General features: G+C 42.4%; 1 protein-coding gene across 4 annotated transcripts in view; it reads right to left on the minus strand.

The window, feature by feature from the left end:
• Positions 1–27448, minus strand: part of ABCC3 (ATP binding cassette subfamily C member 3) — a 108209-nt gene that overhangs the window by 68387 nt on the left and 12374 nt on the right. Inside the window, exons 2-9 of one of the 4 annotated variants that reach the window (XM_075579589.1) lie at positions 19492–19677; positions 16908–17084; positions 15103–15228; positions 14372–14509; positions 12203–12328; positions 10698–10759; positions 9926–10054; positions 9156–9374 (exon numbers count right to left, since the gene is read on the minus strand). In XM_075579589.1, the coding sequence (XP_075435704.1) occupies positions 9156–9374; positions 9926–10054; positions 10698–10759; positions 12203–12328; positions 14372–14509; positions 15103–15228 (800 nt within the window). In that variant the 5' untranslated portion in view covers positions 16908–17084; positions 19492–19677. The remainder of the gene's footprint in view (positions 1–9155; positions 9375–9925; positions 10055–10697; positions 10760–12202; positions 12329–14371; positions 14510–15102; positions 15229–16907; positions 17085–19491; positions 19678–27448) is intronic. The other 3 variants (XM_075579586.1, XM_075579587.1, XM_075579588.1) reach the window with 3 other exon arrangements.

Below are 27448 nucleotides of genomic sequence, written 5' to 3' on the forward strand. Positions count from 1 at the left end.
ATTCACGACCTCATTATTTGGCGCCCAACGTGTGAGGGGGGGAGCGTGACTCCGGCTCACCACGAGAGACTGACCTGTCGCTGATTTTGCTGCAGAGACCGTGACACACCGAACCGAGGACTGATCACCCTCATTGTCAAGGTAAGCTCTTGCATACATTTTGTGTGTTATCTTGCCTATGACAAGTCGGTGGGTTGCTGCCTAGGTAGTATAATCTGTTTAGGTCTTTCACTCACGTTGATGTGATACAACGGTGTGATCTTTAGAGTCGCGCTCTGTTTAGAACTGTTAAAAATATCATACTCTTCAGTTGCTTGTGGTCACCTATAAGTTGCTAAATTGTGCGAATGTTTACATGTTATATATGCTAGTCAGTGCCGCAAGTAGGAGCCCGAAGTGGAGTGGGATTTTTGTCGACTGACTGTAGCTAGTATATGTATGTGTATTAATGCATTAGTGTTGGGAATTTAGGTGACCGAGTGGGTAGTAATGGGAGATAGATTGCGGGTTGTCTGATTGATTTTCTGATAAGTAATTGCAAAATCCCTGAATGAGAGTGCAGGCTGTCAGCCCAGTAAAGGGGAACAGGACAGGCACCAAGAAGTGCAGGCTGTCAGCCCAGTAAAGGGGAACAGGACAGGCACCAAGAAGTGCAGGCTGTCAGCCCAGTAAAGGGGAACAGGACAGGCACTGATGCTCTGAGGGCGGTAACCTGGAAAAGTGGTTCCCTCGAGACGTAGAGATAGTACTCTGTCTCCGGTACCGGGTGTCTGGGGTCAGGGACCCAGCGTCTGAGGGCGGTAACCAAACAGTGGTTCCCTCGAGACGGTGACACAGGACCGGCCACGATATATTAGTGGGACGAACAGAGAATTCAGAGATGTTGCACTTATTTAAGAAAAAACATGTGTTGCCCACAGGGGCACAGACAGCACTAGATTTAGTCCGCACTCGAGAAGGAAAGAAATATACCAAACATGCTACTAATCTATATAAACTGGCGGGAGTCCCGCCTACGGGAAGATTGCAACCGAAGTTGTTAAGAACGAATATGCAAAAGTGATATAAGTGAAGAAAAAAAAAAAAAAAAAAAAAAAAAAAAAAGGTGCAGTTTTAACATTTAAGCACAGGCAAGTAAGACAGGGAAAGGAGTCTTAGCCTGCCACCGAGAGAGAGAATAGAACGGAAAAGAATGCCAGCCCTGGTAATATTTCTTTGAAAACTTTATTCGTGCTGGCCACACGAATGGGTCTTTTAAAACCAGAAAATATTCTTTTTCCTTCAGTTCTAATAGCAACTAGAAAGAGGAGTCTTTTTCTATGGGAGGGGGAAGTTCAGGGAGCGCAGTCTTATGTGATTTTTGAATCCCACATGGAAATGTACCTTACGTTAGTATGAGTCAAAATAATTCTGTTAAGGGACAGAAGGGTACCGCTGCAGTTATTTTATCATTGCCAGGACAGAAGTTAATATAAGAACAAGTGAAAAATAAAGCAAGTACGCTGTTTAAAGTATGTAGTATTACTGCAGCAGAAGGCAGGTTACAGCCAGAAGAGTGGCGAAAGATATTGAAAAAAAAAAAAAAAAAAAAAGGAGAGGAATTTTGAATGATAACAACCTGCTGAAGATAGCAGAAGCCTGGTTTAATGTTACCAAGGCTGTCCAGAGAAAAATAGACCGAGCAGGAGATAGAAAAGGGAGGCTAAGATTGTTTTAATTGTGGTGTGACTGATTTATCTATGTGTGGCTATTGAGCTTCAAAAGGAAGGTTTCACTGAAATAGAATGTGGAGGGAAAGATAAGAAAAGTTACTGTTATATGAAAGTACCCGAAAGTGACAAAACTACACCTTCTACCCCTAAAGTTGACTCTCCCCCTCCATATCCTCAAAATAGTCCATGTCCCGTGGAATCACCATATTGGGTATGTCCCATATGCAAATCACAGAACCCAGTATGCAGGGATAATTGTTACTCCTGTGGAGCTCACCGCCCCCGTGAGCCTGCTAGTCAGGAGAAAGACGAGAAAATAAAATTATGCCCCCTTGTCACAAGATAGCATGAATTTGTAGTGAATGAAGTCAGTGAAACTATGAAAGTTCAAAACAGAAGGCATTAAAAAGAACTGAGTGTAGGGAGATAGCATGAGCGTGTGGCGTTATTTGTGTGTTAAGAAGTTATATGAACCTCAGCTATATAAAAGCCTGTTGGTTAATTTTTGAAAGGTCATAAAAAATGTAGTTCTTAGGGCTCTGGATAAAGCTCCATGTATTTAAACTTTAAGCAAAAGTTCCAAGCTAATAATTATTATTTTTCAGGAAGAAGCTGTGGTGTATCTTTATCTTATCTTTTCAGGGTCAATTGGCGAAACGCCCAGAAACAAGATGGCTCTTTGCCCGGAAACAAGTCTTATAGAAAATATTTTTTCTTTAGTCAGATGAATATGCAGAGTGTCTTTAAAATTATAAAGCTGACCATGTGCTCAGCACTGTGCAAAGAGATTATATAAAGCAAGACATTAGTGTGAAGTCTTATACAAAATCATTTGTCTATTAACTGAATATGTGATGTATGTTATAACGAATTAACCATTTATTTTTTCCAAACGTGTCCGTAAGCAGTGGTTATTGTAAAAATTGCTGTGTAATCTAGAATGGGTTTGCTAGAGGGTGGTGAATTTGGGAGTCACCTCTCATTTGTGGGTGTGTCTTGTGTATAGGGTTAAATACAGGGGATACATAGTTGCAAAAGCAGTTACATAAGTGAATAAGGTATGCATTATGTAGAAGGCATTTCAAATTTCTTAGCAGAATAGTTACAGTGGAGTGTTCGGGGTAAAAGCCAAATAGGGATTGGCTAGGGAAATTTGTAGGGGTAAAATAATTGCTTAAATTGGGAGGGAATATTTTTCCATAACAGTAGATAGTATTGGGAAAAGGGATATTGGCCTGTAGTTTGAGACAGTGTTTTTTGTCCCCACTTTTGAAGCTTGGGACAAACTCTGGTAGTTTCCCAGGTCTTAGGGATATGGCCTGCAGACAGGATAGAATTAATTATGGAAACAAGTGGTTAGCAAGGGATGAGGCCCTAAAGTTTCAGGAACTTAGATTGTATCAAAGTCAGGTTCACATTGGCTACTTAGTTTTAATTTGAGGAACATTAATAGGGAATACCTCTGTCTATATGTGGATGCTAAGACAGGAGTAAACACATTGATACAAGAATTTAGTCCTAGGTATAAATTATCTCCCTATGAGACACATATGGGATGACTTGTGACTATCAACAGTCCAAAGGAAAGAATTAAGGACCATGTTAGTGGTAATAAAACAGTAAGTTGTATGCAACTAATACATTTTTTGAGTCTCTCTAGGCAAAGTTGAAAGTGCACCTACTCGAGATGGGGTTAATAGTCACATATTCCCTGCGCAAGCATGCTTTTCATCTCAGGTGAAAAGGCCTAAAGTAATCACCAATACAGCAATTAAAGCGGCAGAGTCATTTTCCTGGACCCAAAGTACAGTAAAGCTCGTTCCAGCTCCACCAAACATTCCAGCTCCACCAAAGACCAAAGTCACCTAAAGCACAGCCGCATCAAGTTAACGTCTTGCCGAGTCAAAACTCTAACCGTTAACCAACGAGGAAAATAAGACACCAGGCTAAGGCCAGGTTTTATCAGAACTTTTCATTTTTTCAGAGACTCAATATTTTTATTCTTTAGAGTGTGTTAAGTTAGAAATTTAAGGTGTATGTACAAGTGAGCCTTGATGGGAGGATTGGTTTCCTGGAAGCGTGGCTTGTGAAAGCTCTTGTATGTGTTTTGGCCGTACTCTTCACTCTCTATGTATGTGTCATGTGCAGCAAAACTTTGATCCAGAAGTGTGTTGCACCTCCACCGAAAGGAGGGCGGGTGTCAGCCACAAGGAAAGGATCATAAGTCAGCCATGTTGACCCATCGCAGACATCGTCTGTTCTGATATTCTGAGTGAATGATGTATACAATGCGTGCAGGGTGAGGATCATGCATTCGCTTCCACAGATACCAAACCCCCTCAATTCTCAGTAATAGAATGATTGTGATGATTCTGAAAAGCTAAGAACAGGTTCAGATTAGGCTTATGGCCTTACAAAACAGAATTGCTTTAGACTATGTTTTAGCTTAAAAAGGAGGGGTATGTGTTTGATTAAAGACAATGTTGTGTTTATATTTCAGATCAGTGTAGCAATGTGCAGCATGAACTAGATTAAATACAAGAGATTCAAAAGAGGGTTACAAAGGGAAGTGACAGATTATCACCCTTGGGGTTAGGTGAATGGCTTAGATCACTTGGAGCAAATTTTTTTTGAATGTTTTGATGTGTTTGGGAGTGTTACTTGTTGTCATATATGTGGGTGTCACGTGTTGCAAAGGTATGATCCACAGGTGTGCGACCCCCTCCCCCATTCGGATGCCACTCTTTACAGATGCCAGAAAACAGCAGTACCGTGAAGAAAGAAGATGCCGACCACAGTTATTCAATTCACCAAAAGACATATTGGCCGCAGCGCCTTACGAGACTATGACAGTGAAGGGCACGCACCCTTGTCCTCTGAAGTTATCCCTGGACTATCATCATGAACTTTATTCTCAAAAGCTATGTTTTAAGAATAAAAAGGGAGGGAGTGACAAAGTGAGAATATGACGTAAGGGAGGGGGGTCTGATATAACAGCACTGGGATCTAAGCAACCATTTTGAGTCAGCATCCATCTTAGGTGCCTGATATTGTCTATTGTCTGTATGAAAGTTGGAATGAATGTTAGTTTAAAATACATTTTTTCTTCTGAAGTTCCAATTGATATTGAGCGGTTCAGCTAAGCCAAAAAACCTTGAGAACAAGAGCAATGTGCCAATGTTCGGGAATAAAGCTAGGAAGGTTTAACCCAGGATTCTGTACCTCTAATTCATCTATATCCTCCACTGACCTACAGAATCACACGCTACATATGTTAGATATTTATTGGTTGTGTGGAAATGGTAAGCTCCGAAATATTCTACCCCAAGTGTGGCAAGGACAGTGTGCATTAGTTAAGGTAGTTATGCCTTTTAGAGTGCTCCCATGGGAACCAGAAGTACAGTACCTATCCAGGAAACCTCTCTCTTTGCCGCGGTCAAAAAGGAGTATTGAGACAGCTCTACAAAGTGATAATTTGGTATATAGAGATGCAATAGGGGTTCCAAGGGGGGTCCCTGATGAATTTAAGGCCCTAGACCAAATTTCCGCTGGATTTATATCAATCATCCCACAAGTACAAATTAATAAAAATGTTGACTGGATTAACTATTTGTATTACAATCAGCAGAGGTTTATAAATTTTAGTAGGGATGCGTTTCAGGGTATTATTGAAGAACTAGGGCCCAACACCCGGATGACCCTCCAGAATAGGATGGCTATCGATATGATTTTAGCAGAAAAGGGTGGTGTATGTTCCATGTTTGGTGAAGAATGTTGTACTTATATCCCTGAAAATTCGGCAATTGACGGTAAAACAGTCAAGGCACTCAATCAAATTAAGGACCTAGCTTTAGAGGTAAAGAGGAATGCAGGAGTAGATACCAGTTGGGCCAATTGGATAGCAGATTGGGCGGGAGGATGGAAATCGATTCTTACCACGATCGGCCTAGTTATTTTATGTATTTTTATATTTGGTATTCTTATTCTCTGTTGCCTTATTCCTCTCTATCGCAAACTGATGCTCAAAGTTGGTGGTGTCGACATGATGATAAACACCGGAAGTGAATTGGAAATTCTGCTTAGCTCCAAAATTCACAAAGATATGCCTACCCACAGTCCTTCTAGGACTCCTCATTTTATTTGTAATTCATTGCTGTAGACTATTAAGGCTATACGGAAGGGAAGGGACTCTTGCGGTGTGTTAAGTCTCGATGGAAGGTATAGGAGTCTATTAGAGATATCCTGTGCCAGTAATCGAGTGAAGTATCCCATTCCTTTTTCCCCATCGCAAGACAGCCTTACTCCCTTAGGCAAGTCAGAAATATCTATTCAAGGGGGGATTGTGAAGGTAGAAATGTGTGTGAATATATATTTCTTCTTTTGTTATGTTATACGCCCGAACTTTGTCTCAGATATCCTGGTAAACACATGACCAGATGATTAAACCATGAACTGATGACGCAGCTATGCACGAGGGCTGCATGAGCCCGGGAGAATGTATTGCTACAATCAAGGAAGACAGCGTGTCCCGGAATAAAGATACATATGACTTAACCAATCAAGGAAGACAGCGTGTCCCGGAATAAAGATACATATGATTTAACCCCTCCCATGCCCCTCCCCGCTATGAGCTATATAAACTATGTTGTGTACTCAATAAAGCAGCAGTTCCTGTGTTACCCCCGGGATAACGCATGTACTGAGATTGAAGCTGAACTTTGTGTCAGAGTCTTTCTTAGTGAGCTAGCGCATGCATGATTGAATTTGGAGCAAGTGACTGAAGAGAGAGAGAGACCCTGATATAGTGAGATTCACGACCTCATTATACTAACGGTAACCAGGCAATGTGTCGGTGCCTACTAACGGTAACCAGGCAATGTGTCTGTGCCTACTAACGGTAACCAGTCAATGTGTCTGTGCCTACTAACGGTAACCAGTCAATGTGTCTGTGCCTACTAACGGTAACCAGGCAATGTGTCGGTGCCTACTAACGGTAACCAGGCAATGTGTCTGTGCCTACTAACGGTAACCAGGCAATGTGTCTGTGCCTACTAACGGTAACCAGGCAATGTGTCGGTGCCTACTAACGGTAACCAGTCAATGTGTCTGTGCCTACTAACGGTAACCAGTCAATGTGTCTGTGCCTACTAACAGTAACCAGTCAATGTGTCTGTGCCTACTGCCGGTAACCAGGCAATGTGTCGGTGCCTACTAACGGTAACCAGGCAATGTGTCTGTGCCTACTAACGGTAACCAGGCAATGTGTCTGTGCCTACTAACGGTAACCAGGCAATGTGTCGGTGCCTACTAACGGTAACCAGTCAATGTGTCTGTGCCTACTAACAGTAACCAGTCAATGTGTCTGTGCCTACTGCTGGTAACCAGTCAATGTGTCTGTGCCTACTGCCGGTAACCAGGCAATGTGTCTGTGCCTACTAACAGTAACCAGTCAATGTGTCTGTGCCTACTAACGGTAACCAGTCAATGTGTCTGTGCCTACTGCCGGTAACCAGGCAATGTGTCTGTGCCTACTGCTGGTAACCAGTCAATGTGTCTGTGCCTACTGCCGGTAACCAGGCAATGTGTCTGTGCCTACTAACGGTAACCAGGCAATGTGTCTGTGCCTACTAACGGTAACCAGTCAATGTGTCTGTGCCTACTAACAGTAACCAGGCAATGTGTCTGTGCCTACTAACGGTAACCAGTCAATGTGTCTGTGCCTACTGCCGGTAACCAGGCAATGTGTCGGTGCCTACTAACGGTAACCAGTCAATGTGTCTGTGCCTACTAACGGTAACCAGTCAATGTGTCTGTGCCTACTAACAGTAACCAGGCAATGTGTCTGTGCCTACTAACGGTAACCAGTCAATGTGTCTGTGCCTACTGCCGGTAACCAGGCAATGTGTCTGTGCCTACTAACGGTAACCAGTCAATGTGTCTGTGCCTACTAACGGTAACCAGTCAATGTGTCTGTGCCTACTGCCGGTAACCAGGCAATGTGTCGGTGCCTACTAACGGTAACCAGTCAATGTGTCTGTGCCTACTAACGGTAACCAGTCAATGTGTCTGTGCCTACTAACAGTAACCAGGCAATGTGTCTGTGCCTACTAACGGTAACCAGTCAATGTGTCTGTGCCTACTGCCGGTAACCAGGCAATGTGTCTGTGCCTACTAACGGTAACCAGTCAATGTGTCTGTGCCTACTAACGGTAACCAGTCAATGTGTCTGTGCCTACTAACGGTAACCAGGCAATGTGTCTGTGCCTACTAATGGTAACCAGTCAATGTGTCTGTGCCTACTAACGGTAACCAGTCAATGTGTCTGTGCCTACTGCCGGTAACCAGGCAATGTGTCTGTGCCTACTGCCAGTAACCAGGCAATGTGTCTGTGCCTACTGCCAGTAACCAGGCAATGTGTCTGTGCCTACTGCCAGTAACCAGGCAATGTGTCTGTGCCTACTGCCAGTAACCAGGCAATGTGTCTGTGCCTACTGCCAGTAACCAGGCAATGTGTCTGTGCCTACTGCCAGTAACCAGTCAATGTGTCTGTGCCTACTGCCGGTAACCAGTCAATGTGTCTGTGCCTACTGCTGGTAACCAGGCAATGTGTCTGTGCCTACTGCCAGTAACCAGGCAATGTGTCGGTGCCTACTGCCGGTAACCAGGCAATGTGTCTGTGCCTACTGCCGGTAACCAGGCAATGTGTCGGTACCTACTGCCGGTAACCAGGCAATGTGTCGGTACCTACTTCCGGTTACCTTAATTACAATATGTTCAGTATATAAAGTATACAAGGAGGACGGTTGGATTTAGTGTTTCGAAGACCACAGGGTGGCTCAGTGAGTAAAGTCTGAGTTTGGAGCACAGGAGGCTGGTTTAACACTTGGTTTCAGCTCCTTGGGCAAATCACTTCATCTCCCTGTGCCTCAAGCAGCAAAATTAGATTGTGATAACTATGGGGCAAGTACAGCACTGAGTACACAGCCAGGGCAACGTCAGAAACAATATTCATGTTACTACGCAAAGATAAAAGCCACAATAATAAAAAACAAACACACGATTAGCAAAGATATAGGCACCTATTCATGCTTTGAAGCTGTTTGCCAATGCTAGTGAAGAGACCAGTTCCATTTAAACTAAAGTCTTCCCCAGCACGGGGAAATAGATTGAGTAAGGGTCACAGAGATCCTTTTCACCTGGGCACAGACGGCAGTAACATCATAATTAGCTCACAATACCACAGACTTCCAAAGGTACCCAGCGAGTCTTTACCTTTAGGGCTCAACTGTGGCCCAGGCAGCCATCCCCAGGTACCCAGTGAGCCTGGTTTTAATAAACATAGTGCCAGAGCTAGTCATGTGCAAAAGTTGTGGGCTATTCTGTGACACTCACGTACTGTAATTCTATTGAACCCCATATATGTAAAGCCACTTAGTATATTACCTTAGTAATTGTGGATTAACAAAAGAAAGAAGATCCGTAAGAAGCTTGAAAAATGAGCCAATTAAAAAGAAAGGGCCAAAGGTGATCACCAAAGCTCTGAGGAAGGAAGGTTCTTTCTGCTTCTTGCTGTCACCAATTAAAACTTCAGATTCATTCGGCTTCTCAGCAATGTTATTAAGTACACTTTCTGTTTTCTTATTATATTGCACTTCTTTGTTCCTAGGATATAAAACATATAAAACATCAATTAAAACATGTATCTGAGCATTTGATGGTATAGATTTGGGAGGTATGAATCATGGGTCACTAATGGTGCCGGAGGCGTGCCGGTGATGTCACGTGAGCGGTTCGCCCTCATTGGCTGAACCGTGAATGTGACACGGCCGTCACGAGGCAAAATAAAAAAATGTTATCTCGCGAACTATCGGCCGCTGCGTCACTCTCGTGCACGCTATTGCATTTTGTTTTCGGTGCGCGCAATGTTGCTCGCGCCGTCACTCATACTATGGACGTGGCCTAAATCTCACGTCCTAGACTCCACCCACTCGTGTCCCAACACAGCCCCCTTGTGTTATAACACACCCACTCACAACATAAACCCGCTCACTCTTGTAACCCTTGCCTACACGTCATAACACACACTGTGTTATAAGCCCGCCCCTGCAGATGTGAGAGCCCCTTCTCTGGAGCTGAATCTCATGCACGTGTGAGAGCCCTTCGCATGCCCCAGAGGACGGGACCCGTGACAGCTCTTATACCATACAGTATACCTTTGCTTCTGCTTTTCTTTTTCCCACTTTTTAAGTAGTTCTGACACAACCACTTTAGATGTATCTTGCTCATTTAGAGCCCATAGGTCTTTATCTTCAAGAGGTCTCTTGTAACCCGAAACAGCCAATCTGCAGGGAAAAAAATAGCAGTCATATATTTGTTAGACAGAAATACAAGATTAGCTGATTGGAGTTGGTTGTAGTGAGTGATACTGTGTAATGTAATTAGCAACTGTTCTTTCATATTCCGCAACATATCTTATAACTCAGAATATTGAATGGTTTCCCCAGTATTCAATGGCAGTGCAGAATATCACGACATATCCCTCCATATTACACCAGAGGAAACAATTAAGCTTGTAACATCTGCACCATTTTCGTTTAAAGCAAATGTTATCAAAGAAAAAACAGCCATAAGTGTACTCGGGCCCCCAAACTGTTACATTTATTCAATTGCTACACGGGGTTAGGCTGCAGACAAGGATTTTGGGTAGCACAATGCAAATGAGCACTCACTGGGTGTGTCACTTCTAGCCTCATCGATTTTATTATATCAATTCTCTAGAGCTTTTGCCTGTTACAAAGGTCATAAAATGGAGTAAACTTAATGAGAATCTCAATGAGTGGGGCATATATATGTAACACGGTAAACATGCAGATTATTAACAATGGTTTAACATAAGAATTAACGCAGTAAATACTGCATGTGTTAAGTAGATAACGTATGTGTTACCATTGTATTAAATTCATAGTACTATAGTTATACACTTACCTTGTAAACCACCAGAATGTTAATCTTGAGAGGAAGCCAGCGTCTGATTCTGGGCAGGGATTCTACAAGGTGAAACATGCACAATTGTTAAACGCTATAGATGAGAATTACAAATATTAATTGAGATTATTGAAAACAAGTGGCAGAGATTGAGAGACTAAGGAGAAAACGATTTCACGACTTGCAGATAAATACAGATTTGTACATTACAGCCTTTCAATATTATAATAAATAGTATGTAAATTCTTTTATACTGGTGCTGACAATGTACACTTCGCTGTACATAGAATTTTTCGGACACAAGTCCCTGTCCCATCGATTTTACAATGTAATTTAGGTGCATGAGGGGATAAAAGTGGTTTGTCCAAAGTAACAAGGAGCGCAGTCACTGGGATTAGAACTGGGTTCACCCGCTACACACTAGATTTATAACTTCTCATGTGAGTCGTAAATATATGACATTAATATAGCTATGTGGCTAAGCTGCATCATAAGCGTACATTTCTTTATCAACAAATATGCCAAAGATAAATAAAAGCAGCAGTTCCCCCGTCATATTTTGTATTTTTTATCAGAACCCAGAGACCCCTCGAGCTGAATCGCCCAATTCTCCGGGGTCTCCTGGTCCTTGATAAATTCACCTTTTCATTAGGCAGCAGAATCAGAGAAAATCAAGATGGCCGCCAAGGTCAGCCAATAGGAAGCCATGACATCATGCCATGATGACAATTCATTTACAAAAGTGAGATGGTGGGATTGTTATTTTAACGAATTGGTGTTAAATATTGCGTTAGAGGGAGCCATACAACAGTATCTGGCTAGCAATTCTATTCATGTGAGATTATGTTTTATTTTCCAACAAACTGACAAAAATGGAACTTTAAGATTAAAACTAAAATATTGCTTTGTGCAGTTTCGGCCATGTTCTAAAGACAATACAATTCGTCTTATATTAACTAAGTTGTGCTATGCTATCTGTATAAACACACCTCACGGTCTATTCTTGAGAATGGAACAGAAGGTGTCTTGTGGCATATCGCCGCTCAGTAAATATGGACCATCGTAGTAATTTAATTTACTCCAATTACAAAACACAACTTACCAGTCTTTTACAATGAGCATAACTTAGACATAACAGGGTCTGTGTATCAAGGCAAAAGTGAGGCAATTCTGGAGCAAAAATTGCATCCGAAGAATCAAAGAAGAAAACCCTATTGAGTTCAGTAGGATTTTGTCTGAGATAAATCTGGTGGAAGCTTTTCCATTGATATAAATGCCCAAATGACTTTAGAACATGCTGATTGTAAATAGCTATTTCTTTCTTTATTTGAACAGACAAAACAGCAGAGTTTTTATAAACAGTACTTAAAATTCAATGTGTACGGCAAACATGACAACATGATAGCCAGTAATGACATATTTCATGCAAGCAACAGTGGATACAACACCTACTGTATAATGCAGTCTTTCAAAATCCCTAGTAATGTATAAAAGAGCCTACTTACAGATTCTGCCCTGGCAGGAGAGAAGAATGGGGGGGCTTCTTTCAAACAGGAAAGTGCAAGTTGCACGACAAGTAGTGTAAAGTAAATATAAAAGGTAGTAAATCTGAATTTATCCTTAATGCTCCCCTAGAGAAAAAACAGATTGACATTAATGGGAATAATCATTAAAATAGTTACGAGAGTGTAAGAAACTAAACGATAGATTCGTCACGTGCCGGTACAGGTTAGCGCACTAAACGCGGTGTAGACTCCCATTGACTTGAACTGAAGTTATCGCCACATCTCGTGGGCTCACGTGTGCCGGCTCTGTATGAATGTCCATTTTTGTACAGTAATTACATCTGAGGAACTTTTCCCCAATTTACATTGTATTTGAATTACGCATAAGAAATAATCTGCCATTCATGTTCCATTATATAATCACAGTATAGATCTGCCATTCATGTTCCATTATATAATCACAGTATAGATCTGCCATTCATGTTCCATTATATAATCACAGTATAGATCTGCCATTCATGTTCCATTATATAATCACAGTAAAGATCTGCCATTCATGTTCCATTATATAATCACAGTATAGATCTGCCATTCATGTTCCATTATATAATCACAGTATAGGTCTGCCATTTCTGTTCCATTATATAATCACAGTATAGATCTGCCATTCATGTTCCATTATATAATCACAGTATAGGTCTGCCATTCATGTTCCATTATATAATCACAGTATAGGTCTGCCATTCATGTTCCATTATATAATCACAGTATAGGTCTGCCATTCATGTTCCATTATATAATCCCAGTATAGATACTGGGAATGACTGGCCGGTCCGGTTCTTGTGAAGGAAGAAACTGCTGTCGTTTTATGCCTGACAATAAAATTGGGAATTTTACAAAAATCACCTTAGCATGTTGCTTACAAATCAATCATTCAGGATAATCCATTTTTAGGAATCTGCCCCAAAGCCACCAGAAAATGGACTAACCTCAACCGTAACCCGAACAATTTTGGATTTTTTTTTTTAAGTGAACCAGTGAGATGTGCGCATCTTATTAAGAATAGGTGCCTGATCTATCTATATTATGTGCAGGTACTTTGATCATGAGTATGGTAATCTAGCTCATTAAGTACTCATGAGACTGCTTTATATATTGAAGTTAACATTGGGAAACAAAATATTACAAACTCTCTGTGCATGGACTAACATTTCTGAGCATGTAAAACACTGACATATGCTGATTGCTAAGCTGTGAAGCTGATGTACAAGTAGAATTACCCTCGCCTGAAGAGGGTGCCGTGTCGGGCGGCACATTGCAGGGCTATAGTTATACATTTCTTCTTTCTTTCGCGTTAGATGTTATGTTGTATGTTCTTGGTCAGGGTGGCCAAGTTCAGTCCTCAAGGGCCACCAAAACGTCAAGTATTAGAGATATCCCTGCTTCAGCACAGGTGTCTCAATCAGTGGCTCAGTTGTAATGACTGAACCCCTTGAGCTGAAGCAGGGGTATCCTGAAACCCTGACCTGTTGGTGGCCCTTGAGGACTGCAGTTGGCCAGCCTTGCCTTGGGTGCACCTGTAGTAGTTACTCCCCCGTGTGCTATCTAGCAGTGGTGCCGCCTTTATTACCTATCTATTACCATCTTTATTATTCCCATCAGATAATGGTCCAGGTGCACTAAAGAGTTCTAAGCAGACATCTTATGCAGGTGTGCAAGGTACTCTAAGGTGCAATACTGCTAATTAATGATGTCCCGATCTGTATGGGAAATATTGTGTTTTGAATATTAGTAACACTAATAAATTCCATATTAAGAAATGTAATAGCTTACACAATCTCTAGAACTCAAATAATTTTTCTATTTAGGGATAAAGTTATCTTTTTAATTATTAAGAAAAAGCTTAGTAAAGAAGATAATTAACCTACATGGAGTCTGGTCTCACAGACCCTAACCCTTATCTTGCACCAAACCAATATATAATCTTTTGAGGTCTCTTCTACCTTTGAAATATCTGTAAAAACACACACACACACACACACACACACACACACACACACACACACACACACACACACACACACACACACACACACACACACACACACACACACACACACACACACACACACACAGGCACACACAAATACACACAGGCACACGCATTACCTCCTTTATTGTAACAATTATCTTGGAGCGGAAAGGTACAATTGCACAAAGTGTTGCTAAAAACCAGAAGACGATGAGCACGCCTGAAGACTGCAGCCCTCTCAGTCTCTCATACTGAATAAGCAGTGTCGCTGTGACCTGGAAATACCAATGTTTCAACAGGTTAAGAGATTATTTAAAATGTGGAAGACCATTAAGAATATCATCAATCATTGAGAAAGAAAGTGACATGTTCCCAGCAAAACATGAGGAACCAGCTCTGCTTACGGTATCCGACCCCTTTCCCAACCGCTATCCTGGCAGCAAAACATTTAACGTGGCCCTTTACAGTAACCTAATGATGTATCTGGTACGGCATGCCAGCGGCCCTTGTGAGGTACCAGATATGTCATAAATACATTTAGGAGTATATATGAACATTATAATGTCCGTTTCTATACATCTAACGTCTTATAAATGATTAAACATAACCATTTTGCAATGCCCACACCAAGAGGCACATGCATGAAGTGCCGGTATGGGTTATCGCACCTGTTTTCGTGTTAACTCATTGACTTGAATTGGAGTTAATGCCGGCAAGGCTGCGACAACCCGTATCGGCGCCTCATGTTTGTCTCCCAAGACTCTTTGCAAGCTGGATTTGGCTTACGGGCCACCAGTTGAAGACTCCCCGACATACAAATTCATATTTGTTTATAAGAACAGTGCTTAGTTAACAGTGTCCTACTTACCATTGTAATTCCGAGTATCAGAGGTGTTACAAAGTAGACGGGCGGAGGGCTCTCACTCCGAACTAGTCCATGAAAAGAGTAAAACAGGTCTGACCAACACACACACCATAGGAGAACACCAATCATCTGGCAAAAGAAATCGAAAGCTGGATTCAAAAATCATGTTAAGTAAACTACATACAGTATCAGATCAAATGGATCAGCCACAGAAGATGAAACTTGTCTCAGCTCACCGTGTTTCCAAATAAACTTTAACAGAATCAAAAGATGTAAATGAACAAAATGATCAGGAACAGGAAACATAATTCTTGTACATGCATGTATGTATGTACTTATGTATGTATGTATCACCCACAGTGTACTCTGAGCTTTACAAAACAGACACACACAGCACTTAATTTAAATGCTTTGGGGAAGAGCACGTCGCATCTGTAACCACCGCCCCCACCTAGAAATACTTGCACCCCATTGCGCACCCCTGGTATAGACCACCCCCTCCTCTTCCACTTTCTTCACTCTCAGGGCATCCGTGGCATTTCCCCTCTCATGGTTCTGCCCCTACCTCCAGGAATCTCTCTGTTGGTGTACCTCAAGGACAGTTTTAGGTCCCTTAGTCTTCTCTCTATATACTGTATGCTCTCACTGAGTGACTGGACTCCTTTGGATACGGTTATACATACATATATACATGAAGAGATTACACTGGGATTCGAAGTATGTTCAATCTCTTTAAAGGCTCAAAACTGTGACTGGTTCAGCAGTGAAATATAATAAAGCTGTAATCTATTAGTAGGCTATAATGAAATTGTACAAGCACATACAGTATCTATACTATAATTCTAAGTTGGATTCCGTTTGTTTGTTTCTTTGTATGTCCAAAGCATCGAAATCTCAGAAACGGCACCACGTAGCACAACCAAACTTTCACTGGACGTTCTGCTGCGGATTTGAAGTTCAGCACAACTATTTTGAGCTTCCAATGTGACTCACCTCCCAAATTATGGACATTCTAAGTTTCCCTTGGCTGTCCAGCAAATCTGTTAGAGCAGGAGCAGGGGGCGTGGCTACTAAGGGAGGGGGCGTGTCCTTGTCTGGATTGGGGCTGTGTGTGTGTCTCTGTGTGTGTGTGATGTGTGATGTGAGATGTGTGGAGATGTGCCAGCGGGGGGTGGGGAGGGGCGGAGATGTGCCAGCTAGCAGGGGGAGATGTGCCAGCTAGCAGGGGGAGATGTGCCAGCTAGCAGGGGGAGATGTGCCAGCTAGCAGGGGGAGATGTGCCAGCTAGCAGGGGGAGATGTGCCAGCTAGCAGGGGGAGATGTGCCAGCTAGCTGGGGGAGATGTACCAGTGGGGCAGGGGGGGGAGAACATGTGCCCCCAGCGAGGGGAGATGTACCAACGGGGGGGGGGGGGGTGGGGAGATGTGCCGCCAGCGAGGAAGGGCGGGAGAGGGTGGGGCCTGGGACATGTTCCTGCAGCGGGGGGAGACACAGACAGACACACACACATATACACACAGACAGACACACACAGACACACACAGAGAGACAAATCTCACCCCACACTACATCCAGCAGCAGGGGTGCGGGGACCGGGGAGATGTGCCGGCAGCAGGGACACACACACACACACACACACACACACACACACACACACACACACACACGTATTCAATATTACATTCCCCGGGCGAAGCCGGGCACAAAAGCTAGCACATCATAAAGAAATATAACAATATTGCTTAGATAACAATACGTTTCAACATTTGTAATTTCTCCAGAACATGAAACACAAAATAAAATCTTACCGTTTTAATTCTGCTTAGCACAGACAGCACAATATAACCTCTTCTGTTGTATTTTAAATAAATAAGGTAAAAAGGTAACACAACCCCGAGGTAAATACATGGAATCCAAGCAAGGACCGAATTCTGAAAGCAGGGTGTTAAATCTGGATTTTGTGTATGTAATGTAATGTTGGGATCCTGGGAATAAGAAGAAATAAGAGTTTGGTTACAAGTTTGAATAATCATACCATTTTCTCCACTACCGTCTACTCTAATCTAACATAAAAGGGTAGTCACAGTAACACTGACAAGGTGTCAATCTCCATTGAGATTAGAGAAAAAAGATCACCATAGCAGCAAAGGGAAGGGCTCTTCACAGTCAAATTTGCTACCAATGGAGACTGTGATGGCAGCCACAGTAGATATGTCCAAAAAGAAGATTGGATATATTTTTTGAAAAGAAAAGACGTCCAGCAAATTAAAGTATAAGCAGTGGGCATTCATCTAGGAAGAGATCTGATCGCCATTTACTGGAATCAATGAATATAAAAACCATATACATTGTGTCTCAAGCAGTTACAATTTAGCAAACTGGGACACATCTTTGTATCATCTCAAGACTATTTTATTATGTTAGGTTTGTGAAATAACGTTGTAAAGGGAACAGAAGAAGCAAACAAAGGAAACACTGCAGTTGACATGACCTGATATTTACAAAAATCAGTAACACTAATACACTGAAATTCTTACTGTATTATTAAAAGAACTTATAACACACAATAATGCACACACACACACACACAATAATGCACACACACACACACACACACACACACACACACACACACACACACACACACACACACACACACACACACACACACACACACACACACACACACACATACACACACACACACACACACACACACAATAAAGGAATATATTGCACAGACACACAATAACACACCATGAAGAAGGAACACATTGAACAGACTGACAATAACACACTATGAAGAAGGAAGACATTGAACAGACACACAATAACACACCATGAAGAAGGAAGATATTGCACACACAATAACACACCATGAAGAAGGAAGACATTGTACAGACACACAATAACACACCATGAAGAAGGAAGACAATGTACAGACACACAATAACACACCATGAAGAAGGAAGACATTGCACAGACACACAATAACACGCTGTAACAGGGGAGTTATCCCTGTTCAAGTAATGTGCCTCTAATCCAGCAGTGTGGTGGTTAACTGCTGGTAGTCAATTAACAAACACCACCTGCCTGATTAGATTGCTTACAAAAGCCTGTCTTTTGAGACAGGAAGTGAGACTCCTTAGCTCATACCTGAGCTGAACTTGGAGACAGAGCAGAGATTGTCTTTGACTCTCACAACTTGTCTTGAGCTCTGCCAGAAGACACAGCATAGCTGCTTTCAAGACAGAGGGAAAACTTCTAAACCTGAATGCTGACACACCCTAAGGAAAAGGGGAGCTGAACCAGGGACAGAGAAGATTTTCCCTCCAACCCACAAGGAACAGATAAGACTTTCATTTAAGAGACTTCTTATATCTGCTTATTTCATGCTATATGTTTTAGGGCTGGGAGAAATGCTTATCTAAGGGAGTTGTGAACTGCATAGTATTTCACTAAAAATACTCCCAAGTGAATAGAAGCTTTGTTTACCCCTTGTTTGGATGGTTTCCTGATGTTAAGGAAACAGGCGCAATAAAAAAGCCTTATTTAATTTCACAATAACGAGTCTCCCTTGCATACCTCTGTGAGCGTCCGCCCACACACGCCATGAAGAAGGAAGACATTGTACAGACACACAATAACACACCATGAAGAAGGAAGATATTGCACCCCAGTGGGACACCACTTCTCGCAGCCAGATCTTTCCATAAATGATTTCAAAATTCAAATCCTCAAAGGAATGTTTATAAAGCATCAAGAACGGAAAACATTGGAACTGGAAATGATAAGTCTCTTTGACACTAAAACAAGAGGATGTCATGCCGATATGGGGTTTCTTACACACTATCAGAATTGTTTGTAACATTTCTCCCTGCCCTCCCATCCCCCTTTAATACTGCGGATGGATGGTAGGTTTTCATGAACTAACACAGGGAGCGCAATCTTATTCCCCTGCGCCCCCCTGCTGGCTTTCTCCCTCTCCTCGCACCCCCCCTATCTTGAGTCAGACGTCCTAGCATCATGACGTCGCGTTGTCATGGCAACGTGACATCACATGATCCAGCGGCGTCATTTGCCGCGTTGCCATGGCGTCGCGTCACCAGGAGCGTCTGAATCAAGGTAAGTAACGTTTACATAGGCCCTGCAGCTCCCCCGGCATTAATTTAAATGCCTTCTGGAAGCGCGTGGGGCCTCTATAAACCCTGCGCACCCCCGCAGCAACTCTCGCGCCCCCCCCCCGACTTTGCGCACTGCTGATCTAACACTTCTCACTATCCCTTTCATCCATTTATTGTCTGTTTATTCACCATTTCCTCTGCCGTGACTCCTACACATTTTCTGTTTTACATTGTATAACCCAGGTCCTCCTTTGGGCGCCCCTCTTACCTCCGCGGGTGCGGGTGCGGTGGGGGCTGGAGCGGGAATCCGGTTGACCGGGCTCCTCAGGGCAGGATGCGGCGGCCATCTTTAAAGTTGCTCATGCGCAGGAGGACCCGCGGTGGCCTTTACAGGCGCACGCATGCACAGGTGATAGGGAAGCGGCGGCCATTACAATTAGAGGTCCGCAGGGAACTACATAAAAACGAGCGGAAACTCTCAATGTAGTACTTCCTGGTAAAACATTTTTTATAAATAAATAAAAAATAAAAACATTTCCCATAATGGAAATTTCCCACATGGAGTACAATTTTGGGCACCACTCCTTAGAAAAGACATTATGGAACTAGAGCGAGTGCAGAGAAGCGCCACCAAATTAATAAAGGGGATGGACAATCTAACTTATGAGGAGAGGCTAGCTAAATTAGATGTATTTACATTAGAAAAAAAGCGTCTAAGAGGGGATATGATAACTATATACAAATATATTCGGGGACAATACAAGGAGCTTTCAAAAGAAGCACCAAACAGCCAATCGGGCTGCAGTAATCCCCCAGATACATTTTGCGCGCTGGGACACGCCAGTCAGTCGGAGCTGGGACAGGGTGGTCATCGGCTCCCTCTCCAAACACGGCGGTCAGGAAACTCTGCAATCTGAGTCCTCCCAGCAGCTTAGTGTAGATTCCCAACACTCACTGGCAACCAGAGCAATGTCAGCCCTACGCGTTTCGAGAACTGTGTTCTCTTTGTCAGGGGCACTGTCATTGCTGGTTGCTTGCAATTGATATATATAGTAGTGCATCAATTAATAAAATTAAAATAAAATAGAAATAGCAATAGTTTGGGACTGGGGGCTAGACCCAAAACACATGTCCCTACATCTAATGCTACAATTACTAATGTACAAAAGGCTGCTACTCCCAAGGAACATTTTTTAGGGAGAACTACGAGGTCACGAACCAGAGATACATACAAGGAAAAAGAAAAGGAGAGAATAGAGAGAGATTTAAGGAAGATAGAGTTCTTTCACCCACGAAAGACAAAGGGGCCTCAAGGCATACCAGAAGAGGTAAGAGAGGGGGATCAAGAGACAGAAGAAAGGACAAATATGGTTCCCCACAACAGAGACGCTAAAAGAAGTAGGAATATTCAATCAGTCCTCTAAAGTTATAAATAATGAACATATGCATGTTTTAAAGAAAGGGCTGTCTTTTGCCCCCTCGAGTAAACCAAAATTATTCGATCTTTTTATTGATTTAAAAATTTTTATTAGGAAGATGACACTCAAACGTCATTATTTTAAATTACAGAATTTTAATACTAACAATGAAGGAAATGTAACAATTAATGAGGATTTTGATTTATCTTATCATGAGTTAGACAATTCATTAATAGATCTAGAAGACATTACTATTCATGATCTATCAACATATAATGCCATTACAAATTACGCAGAGGCTGATATTAAACATACAAGTTTTAGACCAAAGTCTGTTTTTAATCCTAAAGGGACATTTTTAGACACCTATTTTGCACTAGTTTACAGAGATTTTAAGTTAATGTGTGAGAAAGATTTTTACATTAAAACAATGAAGAGTAACTTATTTAAATGGGAAGAAAAAGCTATAGAGGATCTTAAAAATGATACTAGCATAGTCATTAAACAGGCGGATAAAGGGGGAGGCATAGTTGTACAGAATAGGGAAGACTATGTCAAAGAAGGTTTGCGACTAATTACTGATACAACAACCTATCAATTGCTCAAAAGTGAAGGAGTTCGCCGATCGAGAGGAGAAGGACGGCAAGGACTCATACAAACCCTGACAAACAGACGAGCAACGTGCCTCTGTTCCTGCGGTCTATCTCAGTACCGAAGTGCTTGTACCAACTACTTTGTTGTAAGTGTTTATAACCGTTTTTAATTATGTATAAACTTAACTATACTACTCTATGGGCCTTGCGCTTTTTTCTTTTTTGTTTCCCTTGTCTCTAGTTTCTTCTGGTTCCGAGGTTGGTTCCAGATGCAAAGAAGCTGCATACCCATAATTTTCGTGACTGGACTCTATATGTGGGAACACGATTTTTGAAATTCATCAAACTTTAAGTATTAATTTTTCCTTTTTGTAATTATTGTTTTTTTATTGTGTAACTCCCATCCATTTATGCGATAAATGTATGTATATATATATTAATTTTGTTAGTAAGAGCGCTGGTGGACACAGTGGATGATAGAGGGGTTAACACCCATCTAGACTCTTACTGTGTTTAACTCATTCAAACTATACTCAAGGACACGGCTGCAACCTGGCATCAGGTGGTCTGGGACCAGATTACCACCTACAGATCAGAGACATTCTTCATGGTAGCACAGTTCACGCGGGACACCACCCAACGTAGAGGCGAAGGCTACGCCAATATCGCTGGACCAGTGTATCCGCATTACCTTCCCGCCATACCCGGGTGTAGGAGCACCTGGGCAGGTACTACAAGTGCACCAACTATACACCATCAGTTCTTGTGGGCAGTGCTGTCTCACACATTTGGGTGGGTTGCTACTTGTGGACACCAGGGTGGCTGGGTGCGCAAGGGCCCTTCAGTACGTTGGGAGTATAACTCATAAGGTGGGGACACTGGTTGGAGGACATTGTGGGGTTATGTCCCTGCGAGGCCTAGTTGGCCCAGATAACAGCACCCCATACTGAGGCCTGTACTTCGGGAAGCAGGGGGTCCCTGGAGACCCCCTGCTTCAATCCTACAATATGTACTAAAAATAAACTTAAAGCAATGTTATGAACCCTGAATTAACGCACCTCTGTGGATAATAACCATGTTGTAAACTGCATTACTTTTTCTCAACTGAATAAATCTTAATCGTACATAACAATAACATAACAAGGTAAAAGTTAGTTCATTACAAATTCAACTGAGAAAGAAGGGGTCGCAGGGAGAGGTCGCAGGATGAGGGAAGGGGTCGCAAGAAGGGAGTGGTTGCAGGAAGAGGGGAGTGGTTGCAGGAAGAGGGGAGGGGTCGCAGGAAGAGGGGAGGGGTCGCAGGAAGAGGGGAGGGGTCGCAGAAAGAGGGGAGGGGTCGTAAGAAGAGGCATTTTACATATCAAGATATGAGAACCGGCACTTTTGCTTTTTAAAAAAAATACATATGTGTGTGTACACATACATATACGCACACATAGCACATTACATTACACATGTAGACTTACCACAGCGCGACCGCGGCAGACATTGACCTCAGCGCTGCTGACTTTTGCTTGTTTGGCCGTGGTGCTGGGGACAGTGAGTCTTACTACATCTGTATAAACCTCACAGGGACACAGAAAGGAAGCGCATGCCATCCTGAAGTGTTTACTCGTTAATATTTATTAAATAACAGAATGCACTCACGAACAGATGTGTACAGTATACACTTTTGAGGTTACTATTACAAGAAGATAATCCCGTCTTTTGGAAGCTGCAATCCCGTCAGAGTTTACACAGTAAGACCCATCTGGATTTATTTGGAACTCTGTTTGACTCAAATTGTAGGGTTACAGGGTTACGGTTACAACAATTATGGGTTTAGGGTTACTCTTATTATTTATAGGGTTAGGGTTACACATACTATACGTTTCTAAATATCTGTACCCCTTGCAACCAGGGGTCTGAATTACAGTATGTGCAACTGCAGATTTCCTCTCCAGAGGAGTTAACCTCTCGCACACTGGAAAACCTGCATATTGCAATTCCCTGCTAACATATCCAGTCTATGACTATGTATGTATGTATTGTGACCAAAAAAAACCTCTTTGTCTGAAGGGTTCTTGGAACAGAGAAAACCCGGGCGCTCCCTTTGAAGAAAGTGATAAATGGGGTAAAATGTAAAAAAGTTTTTACAACCTTGAAACAGTTGTGCAAGGGTCCCCTCAGTGATGTCGTCTCTCCTATGGCTCTGACACCTATAGGATCTATCCAGGATCCTTTTTGTGCAGGGAGACAGGGAAAGAAGGGGGAGCACAGGTAGAGGGATAGTGTTGTGGTATATAATGTAAAAACCTCTAATAAAACTCTAATAAAGGTGGTGGGAGTAATAAAAAATGCAAACACACTTACACGGCCTTGTGTAAATGCTATCACATCAAGGTATCTTTTGCGGTCTTCTTTGTTCCTCTTTTTCTTCTGTGGTGGTGTGTTCTATCTTCCCTTTTCTTCTTTAGGTCCAATGCGATTCTTCTATTCGCCGGCGATTTTCCTTCAGGCGTAACCCTCAAGTCAAACAGAGAAGTGTACACATGTATGAGCGATAAGACAAGTGCTCTTGGTATGCAGTGACCAACTGTATTATAAGACAGTAAAAAGAATACAATCACTCACACGGCCCAGTGTGAGTAAAGCCTATGTGGGAGGTATCTTTGCTTCTTCACATGTGGAAGTGTTGTGCACGTAGGGGAATGATGACTAAAAATAATAAAATATAAAATGTATAAAATATACAACTCACACAGCCTTGTGTGAGTGGACTCAAGTAGGGGTATCTTTGAAAGGTGAGCGATGATTAGTGGTAATAAATATATGAAAAAGAATATATAAATGAATATATATATAAGTATATAAAAATAATACTCACACGGCCATGAGTGAGAAAGCACACATAAAAGTATCTCTGATGTATGTTGTTCTCCCCTCTGGGGAGAGAGGCTAAAAACTCCTTCCTCCCAGTACAAAGACACGTGTTAATGTCCGGTGGGTAGAAAATGACTTTATTAAGCTAAAACCCTTAAAAATAGAACACGAATTGTTACACGAACTGTAATGACAAAAAACAAATGAAAAACAAAAGAAATGATGCAGCCAGTCTTTAAGGAAGATGGAAACGCAGGGATCGGTGCATGCAGCTCGCTTGCTCCGCGTCCGGCTATGCTGCTGCGTCGCTCCGTCACCTACTCCTTGACGGTGGCTGAAAATGTCCAAAATGCTGACAAAAAACGAGCAACGAGTTTCGCCACTTTGCGGGCTTCCTCTACAGAGCCTGAGGAAGCCCGCAAAGTGGCGAAACGCGTTTCCATCTTCCTTAAAGACTGGCTGCATCATTTCTTTTGTTTTTCATTTGTTTTCTGTCATTACAGTTCGTGTAACAATTCGTGTTTATTTTTATATACTTATATATATATTTATTTATATATTCTTTTTCATATATTTATTACCACTAATCATCGCTCACCTTTCAAAGATACCCCTACGTGAGTCCACTCACCCAAGGCCGTGTGAGTTGTATATTTTATACATTTTATATTTTATTCTTTTTAGTCATCATTCCCCTACGTGCACAACACTTCCACATGTGAAGAAGCAAAGATACCTCCCACATAGGCTTTACTCACACTGGGCCGTGTGAGTGATTGTATTCTTTTTACTGTCTTATAATACAGTTGGTCACTGCATACCAAGAGCACTTGTCTTATCGCTCATACATGTGTACACTTCTCTGTTTGACTTGAGGGTTACGCCTGAAGGAAGAATCGCCGGCGAATAGAAGAATCGCATTGGACCTAAAGAAGAAAAGGGAAGATAGAACACACCACCACAGAAGAAAAAGAAAAAGAGGAACAAAGAGGACCGCAAAAGATACCTTGATGTGATAGCATTTACACAAGGCCGTGTAAGTGTGTTTGCATTTTTTATTACTCCCACCACCTTTATTAGAGTTTTATTAGAGGTTTTTATATTATATACCACAACACTATCCCTCTACCTGTGCTCCCCCTTCTTTCCCTGTCTCTCTGAAGGGTTCTTGTCTGGGAACCTTAAAACTCACTGTCTTTTAGGGAAAAGCACAGTCACAGGACCATCCAGCTCTGGTTTAAGTGCTTTATTTTCTTTGTCACTCCAGCAGACAAAATCAAGATAAACAAAATAATCAATATAAATCCTAGCTCTATCTGTGCATTAACTAGACAGCAATTCTCTAGCTGTCTTTGGGTGGCTTTCCCACTTACCAAACAATAAAACACATACAGCTCAACCCCGTTATAGCGTGCTCCGCTACAACGCGGTCTGAGCGTGGCTCCCGATTTATAAACGTCTGACTTACCCAGCATCTGCAGCTCTCTCTTTGCTTCATCAAGCTGCGTCCACATGCGCGGTGCACATCTCCAAGGTTTTTTTTTTTTTTTAATAACATTCAATGCTTTATTGTTAACGAATCGCTCCCAGTGTATGAAGGGTCCTGTGTTTGAATCCTGCATGGTATGCTAAAATTATTAGTGTAGGGGATGTGGGGGGGAGGTGTGCGTGTGTGTTAGCAATAAAGCATTGAATGTTATAAAAAAAACCTTGCAGATGTGCGCTGCGCACGTGGACATAGCCTGATGAAGCAGGGAGAGAGAGAGAGCTGCAGATGCCAGGTAAGTCCTCACGCAGCAGCCATTTCGCGATCCCAGTTATAACGCGGTCTCATTATGTGGACACCAAGCACCGCGTTATAACAGGTTTCAGCTGTATATCATACACCAGGTCTGTTTCAGGCCAGTTCCTGTCTGTAGCATTAAGCTTTCTTAGCTGGTATAAGGGGAGAGGGAAGAACTGATCCAGCCTGGCCTTTTTACACTCTGTTAATCAAGGCCAGGTGATCTGCACCTGGCTTCCTTTGCAAAACGTTCCCTGGGCCTTTAACCCCTAGTAGGGATAGGCATAATTTGCAAATGCAGGGCTTATGTATCTCCCATCCACAACTTCACAACATTTCCTCTCACATATCCCCCCCCCCCCAACTCATTCCTACTGGGGTGAGGGACCATGGACATCAAGGAGTGCCCCCTAGAAAGCCCATCAGCATTTCCCTGTTTCAGACCGACCCTGTGTTCCACAGTGAAGTTAAAGTGAATCTTGACTCTATAAACACACTTAACGTCTACTGCACAATAGAGTCAGATTCATCACACCAACCCTGTGGTGAAGCAGCTAGATAATTGCTACTAGCATATGAAGGGTCATGGGTTCGATTCCTGCATGTGTATGATATAAAATCTATTCACTGTTGGGCTGTCTGCACCAGATTTGTTTTTCTTTGGTATGCATTGTTTTCGTATTGTTATTGTTAATCCCGTTCCCACATTTTTTCTCCCACCTTCTTTAGCAGAAAAGGTAAAATGTGCACATATAGTTCCTCCAAGAACACTCATTCCATAATCACAAACAATATTTGACTGTTACAATTTAAGGTAATATAGTTCTCAACTACCAATACAAGGGCAGCCCTTAAAATCATATCTCACAATGTTAAATGTCTTACTAGCCAGGCTAAATGCCGGATGGCATTCTCCATTATAAGAGAAAGTCTGCAGATATCATCTTCTTATAAAGGACAATTTCCCCAAGTATTCTATTCATCTGCAATAGTCAAGAAGAGAGGGGTGGCAATTGCCTCCAATAACAACACTCTCAGTTGAGCACACTAAAACAGACAAAGAAGGGTGATTCATTCTCCTGGTTGGTCAGCTTGGCGGGACTCAGGTCCCACTGGTGAACATTTATGCCGCCAATTGGGCTAGGATTACCTATTTCGTAAAAGTACTAGATTTACTTTAAGGGGGCTATGCACTAAGCAGTGATAAGTCGTTTTAAGAGCGCAAAGTGCTCTTAGAACGTGAAGTTCCGCCGAGCGCTATGCACTAAGCCGCGCAAACAGGCACTTTGCGCTCTAAAACGGGCTTTTTCTTGGAATTTTTTCAAAGTCCAACTTTGCTCGTACGATCAGCTGTTTGCGCTGAATCCTGCCCTTCTGCGGGATTCACTAAGCAACGCAAACTGATCGTACGTTAAAGTTGCGCTGAATAAAGCTCACCAGCTAAAGGCAGGTGATAAAAAAGCTGGACTTAGAAAAAATTCTTTGTTTACCTTTTTGCAGGCGCAAAACCAATACAACAGCCCGGCGGGTGTCCCCGGCTGACCCCGCAGGGGTCCCCGAGGGAGGCCG

The sequence above is a fragment of the Ascaphus truei genome, chromosome 22 (genome assembly GCF_040206685.1).
Source record: "Ascaphus truei isolate aAscTru1 chromosome 22, aAscTru1.hap1, whole genome shotgun sequence".
In the NCBI taxonomy this organism is placed as follows: domain Eukaryota; kingdom Metazoa; phylum Chordata; class Amphibia; order Anura; family Ascaphidae; genus Ascaphus; species Ascaphus truei.